At 28.1% G+C, this 9080-nt stretch overlaps 1 protein-coding gene across 1 annotated transcript; it reads right to left on the reverse strand.

Annotated features, from left to right (window-relative positions):
* Positions 1-6492: 6492 nt before the first annotated feature.
* LOC125854702 (putative F-box protein At3g10240) lies at positions 6493-7658 on the reverse strand. Its single transcript, XM_049534287.1, has one exon. The coding sequence runs from the start codon at positions 7549-7551 to the stop codon at positions 6493-6495; it is 1059 nt and encodes a 352-aa protein (XP_049390244.1). The 5' UTR covers positions 7552-7658.
* Between the last annotated feature and the right edge of the window lie 1422 nt (positions 7659-9080).

Here is a 9080-nt window from a genome sequence, read left to right on the forward strand (position 1 = left end):
AGGAAGGTCATGTGTCCATTTCTTTATCAGTTTTCCCTCTGATTTATTTTATTAATGATCATGCATAATGTTGACAAAACACATAATTACCAGCTGTCTAGACATTAGAAAATTATTACTATATTACCAATGGAATATCTTTAGAAAATGATTAGTACTCCCTATATTCCTAATTATTTGTCTTTTTTTAAATTGATACATCTATTAAGAAAATAATAATTGACACAATGAGTTTATCATTTTACCCCTATTAATTATGAAGTTGATGAATTAAAAACTTAAGATTTTAAAAAAGTTTTACCTTTTTCAAAGTAATTAATTGAGGGTATAATAAGTAAAAGAAAATTATCCTTTCTTGATATGTCAAAATGTACAAGTAATTAGGGATAACTAAATCAGAAAAAGTAGACAAATAATTAGGGACAAAGAGAGTAATTCTTAATATTTTATCTCATTAATAAAGTAACCTTTGAAAATTAACAAGAAGGATGATTTTCAATGGTAGATTTCAGACTTATAGCTCTATATAGGTTACTATGTGAAAAGTTGAAAAAAATGACTCGAAATTACTCTTTAAGTACACGTAAGGTTAACCCTATCTTTAGGTTCTACTTAATTAGGTATTTATAAAATTAAATGGAGGTCATTAAGTCAAGCTTAAGATCCTCTTTTTATTATGTGTTCAAACAAATTGAAGTTGTTAAGGTGGGTGTAAAATATGGGTCCCTATCTTTATTTTTAACAAAAAATTGTACAAATTTTTCCAGTAATAATGGTTAAGACTTGGACCATTAAAAACATATGTAAGGACAAAATTGGAAACTTATTTTTTGTTTTTCTTTTTATCAGTTGAATATTGACAAATTTGCAATGCCACACACGGCAATCAATCTTATTTGGTCCATCAATGGCCGATATTTGTAATGTATTGAGGAAAAAAATTTGTATGGTCGGTTTAAATTTATTAGCCGATAGACGAATCAAGTTTGAAAGATCAAAATTATTATTCAACAAAATAAGTTATTTAAAAAGATTATTATCTCATCTTTAATAGTCATACCAAACTAGTCCTAAATGCAATTTCGATTTCTGAAATAAGTTATTTCATGATTTTATTTAATAAATACATCTAAAACTAATCATGCAATTAATTATACTTATTCTTCATACTAAACAAGCCCTTAAGTGTTCATAATCAAATGATTTTTTTATTTTTTTCTAGTAATAGTAGTATTAGAATCAATTTGCTTCCCTATTTTTATTTCATCGACTACAAGAGTGGAACTAGAATTTTGGATTCACGGCCCCAAAATTGTAAAAAAGACAACTTATTAGATTTTTGATAAATTATTTACTTATACTAATTATATTAATCGAGACCAGAACTATTAACTTAACCGATACACGTACTATAGGGGAAAAAAGTCGCACATTAGGCCACACCCAAAGATTTAGTAGGTACTTAGAGAAATATTCCACACTCACTAATCATGAAATTAAATATACTTAAATAAAACAATCTGAAGAACGCCTACTTACTCCAATCTTTCTGAGACACAAACTAGAAAAAATGAATCTAACAACAATAATGATAATATATTTAGTGAAATTTCATTAATGGAATATGAAGAGGATAGAGCGTACACATATTTTATCCTTATCTCGTGAAAATAAAAAAGCATCCTCAGCATTACTGCACGGAAAAAAGAAGAGAGAATGTAATTCACGGGATACTAATAGGTTACATTGTACCTCCAAGGGGTTTAATTGTGGTTAATATGTTAAATCATGAGTGACTATGTCTTAATCATTATGGTTAATTAGAAATATTGGATTAATTAACAAGTTTAATGATGGACAGACATGTTTCATGCTACTTAAGAGTTCTACACAAAATTTATTACTTGTAACTAATACAACATTAAGATTATGGAGAAATTATGATGTTGACTAGATAAAACAGAGAAATAACAATGTTGCTACACATGTTATATGATGTCTTTTCTAGTCTATAAATTAAAAATTACTTTCATAATTACTAAATAGTGTAATTTATAATACCTAATCTTAACTAACCCTTTCATTTTCATAACAAATTATACGTGGAGGCACGTCTTGAAAGCCATGGACGAATTAAAATACAAATATAATATCCTACAATAAAATAATTAAGGGGATAAATATTATCTCACCAAATAACAAATGTAATATTCTCATTGATTTCTTTTGTAATATATTTGATTTCATTTGGGTTTACTTTTATATATGTTGGACTTTTCTGTAGATGTAATCATGAAAACAATGATTTGGTTGAATACTTTTTAAATGGATTTCTAATCTTTACTTTAATAATAGTAAGTAATGGATATGTCAACTGTCAAGTTTTTATATCAAATCATCTAAAAATTATTTACTTTTTTAATTTATATGACATTTTTTATTTTTCGAAAGTCATACAATTTAAATTTGATCGAAAATTATACACATCTTATAGAGTCCTACAAAATTTTAATATCTTCAACGGTATCAATAAATCACTGAGAATAAATGTATCATTTAGAGTAAAGTTGTGGAATTCGTCTAAATGATTCGTAACATACACTAGCTTGCCACATTTGGGCTCAATGCATCAGTTTTTGTTTATGTTTTGTTTTGTTTTCATTTTTACATTTTTCTTCAATCACACAAATAACTTTTATTTGACCTTAAGCTCATTTTATTTGTAGATTTAATTCTTTTAGTAAAGTTCATTAAACTGTTAAATTTGAAAAGTAAATTGATTTATTAAAAAAAGATATTTTGAAGAGCGACCAAAAAGGAGTAGGCAAACTGTACTAATTGACGAATTATGGACGGGAGAAACTGATAGGGCCACAATATGCTAAAAGCCCAAGTCCACTAGTAGTTTTTGTTCGTGAAATTTAAATAAATCTCACTAGTTTATGATCTATTTACTTAGATACATTCTAGTTTGTTATATTATAAATCTTACTTGATTTTAATGTGTTCAGATACGTTCAAATACATACATAACAATTTTCTTCATATCATAAAAATAAATAAATTAAAATGATGATCACATTAAATTTACATAGTTTTAATTTCAATAAGCAAAAATCAAAGAATAATTTGAATTAATGTAGAAAGTGATATTTTTATTGCCAACAATAATTGGAACCAATAACTTGAAAAATATATCATATAATCAGCTAAAACATATTAAATTTCAATAAAACTTGTCGGAATACTGTACTCCAATTAACGTGACATTTTGTGATTAGGACTTTATTAATTTAAGTTTTGTCCTTATTATTGAAATTTGGAACCCTAAATCCGGAATGCTGTCGCTAATGCAATTTGAGTATTTATTGAACATGAGAGTAAAAGAGGTTACGTCCACATTTGGTGCAATGAATTGATTATTAGAGTTGGGTGTAAGAATTTGAAGTTTTTGGATTTGGAATCTAGTTATATTAAGTTATTAAATTCCAAGTTAATGATTTGTACCGTATCAATGAATTAATTAAAATAAGTATGTAATTTGAATTAAAGTTATCAAATTCGACTGAATACGTAAGATCGTAACCTACACTAACTTGCCACTTTTGGATTCAATGCATCAGTTTTTGTTGTCCACTAAAAAAAGGAAAAATCATCAGGTTTTGTTCATGTTTTGTTTTTTTTTTTCATTTTTCTTCAAACAAATTGCTTTAATTTTCGACGAATTTAGAACCTTCTTGCATAAAATCTTGATCAATAACTTTAGTTTCCGTATGAATTTGCTTTATCAAAATTCTGAATTCGTCACTATGTTTGGTATCAACATCAAAATCAAGGCAGTAATTGGCTAATTGATGTGAGGAGATTATTAATAGTTTTTTTTTCTTTCTGGTATATCCTAATTCATCCCACATTTCAAATTTTCAAGCATAGACATTATAATATTAAGTACTATATATCATGTGACATCAATTGTCAATATATAACAGTGTTTCTGCAATACATAATTCCTAATCTATGAACATTTAATTTAAACAAAACATAAGGGGAATTAGCCAGATTAATTAAACAACTAATAAATGATATACCTACTTAATTTTTCTCTTATGTATCCTTCAAAACAAAAAAATAAAATAAAAATCATGTATTAAATTAATCCCAAAAAATAAAATTTGCATAACAATCTAGGTCTGCACTACAATCTTTTGCACAACTTGTATGCCAATTGAATATAATAACCTAATTGTATACATTTAAATAAGACATAGTAGTAAATAGCTAGATAAGATACTCTAACTTAGTCTAAATTAATAACTAGCATCTAAAATACTAACTTTGAATATGCATACTTCAACTTATCTCCATCGTATCAATCGAACACTTCAACTTACAAAATCACATATTCCCTTAGCAATTGAGGTCAAACTTGGGAAAGAATCAAATTGTCTTGCAATTTTGGTTGGTGAGCCAATATTTTCCAAAGGAAAGAGCCTTTCACTATAAGTATAAATGTTTTCAACCCAATTACAAAAAATTTGTACTTCATAATGTTAACAAACCAAAACATATTTTTTGTTTATTGCAAATGCAATTTCTTCACCACCATACTTGCAAATATTATTGTCACTCAAGTGCATATCATTAAGTTTCCATCCTAAAGGAAATTAAAATAGTTGATGTTCCCATTCTTCTTCTCCAAATATCTATAGATGGATGTCTTTAGTACGTCATAACTCTGAAAAATTCAAAAATCCTAATTTTCCATTCACTTCTATTAGCATATAGTTCCTTAATGTGTATTCTTTCATGTAAATTATTACCAAATTTAATTGGCATTGTGATACTTGTGAAAATTTCAGATTTAACATCAAACGTAACTATACAAAACTCTGGATAATAGCTAATCCAATAGATGATTCCACTAATGCAAATTCCAGATCTGTATGGAATAATATCATAATCATGTTTTTCATATTTAATCATCTCCCTCCATGATTTATCTATACCTAAAGTGAAAACTCATGCTCTTGATAATCCTTCGTGAACATCAATAGTCAAAACAACTTTATACTTGTTTTCTTCTAGCTCAAAACCTATTGAACATGTAAACTTCTCATTGAATCATTTCAAGTAGGGAAGATATCTTAGTTCTCTCGTAGCGGGATTGAAAATTGCAATATATAGCATATTCCATATGCAAAACAAACCATTATCCTAATCAAAACGAACACGTTCATCATCCCAATCACAGTTAACGTGATCATACAACTTATTAAAATTCTCAATTTGACAAAACTTCTCTTCATTAGAGTAACAAACGTCGCATAGGCATGCAATCAACTTGGTATTACCATGATTGATACCAATTGAATTATGAAATTTTGAAACGCACCTGAAACAAATTAAAGACTTAACAGGAAGCTACGAGAAAATTGAATGATAATACCTTGAGGAATTGACTGTTCTTTTGTATTCATCGACATCTTTGGAGTCAATATTTTAGGTTGAATTGGTTTTTTTATAAAGCTGTTTTATAAGTCTATAAAATGTTTATTTTAGTTGCTTAAGACTTCAAGTCTTAGTAAATTTCCTACTAATCTATAATATATTAAAAGTAGTCCTTCTTTAAAAGACTCTGCTTTAGATAAAATTGTTTTTATTACCATTTTTCTCAATTATTATATTATTATTTTAATAATATTAAATATTGACAATAATATAAATCCTAATATAATTGGCCAATTTAATATGGAAAGGTTGATGACGTAAGGGTATAAGGAGGTCTGGGTATTTGGTAAAACGGTTTTGTTTATTAAGGTATTCTAAAATAATATAAAATTAATTACACATGAATTCTAATTATATGAGGGTACTCCTAAAAGGTTTTGTTAATTAAAGTATCCTAAAATATTTTAATTACTAGATCTTTCCTTAAAAAATTAAGTAGATGAATTATAATTATATGAGGAGACTCTTAAAATTAAAGGTTTTGTTTATTAAAGTATCCTAAAATATTTTAATTACTAGGTCTTTCCTTTTCTAAATAGGAACTTTGAATTAGATAAATAAATTAGACAGAAAGTGATTAATATTTAACCACGTAGTAAATAGTTAGAGATGGACTTCATTTCATTGTCTTATTGTCTATGTAACTCTATTATTTAACAGTAAGTGATTAAAGCAAAGAATTGTCGAATTACAGCAAATAAATAAATAAACACAAGGAACTTAATTAACGTTTAACGAAAAATAAATCATGTATTACATTCCTCAAAAATAACATACGCATTACAATCCAGGACTTCACTATTATATATGAAAAACTTGTATGCCAATGGAATATAATGACCCTAAATGTATTTATTGAAACAAAGAAATAATATGTCGATAGACATTTTAACTTTGTCACAACTGACAATTAAAACCATTCAACTTTTGATCATGCACACCTCAACGTATTTCCATTGTATAAGTCGAACACTTCATCATCATCTAGATAGTGCCAATATTTTCCAAAGGGAAGAGACTTTCATTATAAGTAAAAATGCTTCTAGTCCGATTAGGAAATTCTTGAACTTCAAAACGTCTCCAACTCTTATTCTTGACATCATAAACAAAACAAAGCAAAACATCACTTGATGTTATGTTAATTGCAAATACAATTTCTTCACCACCATACTTGCAAATCTTATAGCTACTCAAATATATATCATTAGGTTTCCATCCTAAAGGAAATTGAAATATTTGATGTTCCCATTCTCCTCCTTCAAAAATCAATAGATGGATGTTTTCCGTACACCAAAACTTTGAAAAATTCAGAATTCCTAATTTTCCATTCACTTCTATTAGCATATAGTCGAATTTGCTTTCATGTATATTATTACCAAATAATTCAATCAACGTTGTGATCCTTGTGAAAATTTCAGATTTAACATCAAAAGCAACTATACAAAACTCCGAAGAACAACAAAACCGATAGATAACTCCACTAATGCAAATTCCAGATCTATATGGAGCAATATAATAATCATGTTCGGCATAGTGTATCATCTCCCTCCATGATTTATCTATGCCTAGAGTGAGAATCCATGCTCTCGATAATCCATCGTTAGTATTAATCGTCAAAACAACTTTATATTGGTTTTGTTCGGGTTCAAAACCTATTGAACATACAAATTCCTCGCCATGAGGAAAAACATCGAAACATTTCAGGTAGGGAAGATATCTTACTTCTCTCGTAGCGGGATTGCAAATTGCAATATACTTCGCATTCCATATGCAAAACAAACCATTATCATACTCAAAACGAAGATAATAATCCCAACAGCCGATAATGTGATCATAAAACTTATGAAAATTCTCAATTTGATAAAACTTGGTGGCATTTCCATCTTCATCATGCTCTTTTATAGAGCAAGAAACATCGTCTAGGATTGCAATCAATTTGGTGTCACCACGATTGATCTTAGAATAATTGGATAAATGGAGATCCACAAAATTTGGTTCCAACACAATTGAATCATAAGATTTCGAAACACACTTGAAACGCATTAAAGACGTAACCCGGAAGCCATGAGAAAATTTGGATGGTAATATCTTGAGGAATTGATTGTTCTTTTGTATTCGACTCCATCTTTGACGGCTGAAGTTGTCCTAATTGGAGTGAATATTTTAGGTTAACCTATTTTTTGTAAGTATAAATTATAGGAACCACATATTATAAGTACTAAATAACATCCTATCCCTTCTAGTTTTCTATTTACCAAAAATTCCTTAAAAATGATGTTTGCGGGATACATAGCGTTGTGCACGGGATACATTAGGTTTGATACATTCCACATAGCGGGATACATAACATTGTGCACGGGATACATTAGGTTTGATACATTCCACATAGCGGGATACATAGCGTTGTGCACGGGATACATGTGGGATACATAGCGTTTGATACACTCCACATAGAGGGATACATAGCGTTGTGCACGGGATACATGCGGGATACATAGTTAATAAGGGATTTTTGAAATTTTTGAAATAAGTAGGGATAAATGGATATTAAGGTAGGTAAAGGAGTGTAGTTAAGTAATTTGTCCTTTTTGGTAAAGTTGTCTTTATAAGTCCTTAAAATTTTTGAACTTTTGGGCTTCCATTCTTGATCCAATAAAGCCACTAACAGGGCCTTAATCTACTAAAGCCCAAGTCCACTAGTAGCTTTGTTTTGTCATAAGAGCCCAAATAAGTTAGGCCAGCCCGATATGTAATTTTTCATAAATTTTCTTTTGATGCAAATATAAATAGAGCCATAGATCAGGATACTATTCATTTACGCTCTTTTTATCTATTTATTTTATAGAAAAAAATTGTTTATCATGCACATTTTCATGATAGTTCAATTTTTATACTTTTTTGGATACTTGTCTGGTGTTCGACATTAAAATTTAACTTTAATTAATTTGAATTCGTACCGTGTAAGGCCTATTTAGAGAAAGTTTTCCTATCAAGAACTTTTATTCATATAGAAATCGAAACCTCTAATTAAGAAAGACAAAATTCCATCCATTGCACCACATCCTTTGATGGAATAATTCAACTTCATAATTAAAACTCATGTGCATATTGAATGATAAGAGACACATAGAATGAGTTGAGATCAATCTTGATTCCTTCAATTCAGAATATAAGTCAAATATATTTTAAAAATTAATCAAAGTTAAAAGACGAATAAAAGAAAAATGCTAGTGGAGCTAATAATAATTTATCTTAAATCTATTTTCCTAATAAAGCTCATAGATTCTTGCACAATTATGTCAAAGATGAAAAGATATTAAACAAACGATTCACATAAACTTGAATATTTTGAATTTCTTGTCTCTTTAACGAATAAGTACTAGTATTTCAAAAGTAACTTTGAAAGATACTCCATGAAAGCAATAATTTTTTTCACTTTTTTTTTGTCCACGTGAATATATGCATTTATTTTTAGAAACCACTTTAAAATACTGTTTTTATATATATGGCCTAACAATTGTGCAGAATCTCACTTACCAATTTTTTTTATAATTATAAATTAAAGCGACCGA

Source organism: Solanum stenotomum, chromosome 2 (assembly GCF_019186545.1).
Source record: "Solanum stenotomum isolate F172 chromosome 2, ASM1918654v1, whole genome shotgun sequence".
Lineage (NCBI taxonomy): Eukaryota > Viridiplantae > Streptophyta > Magnoliopsida > Solanales > Solanaceae > Solanum > Solanum stenotomum.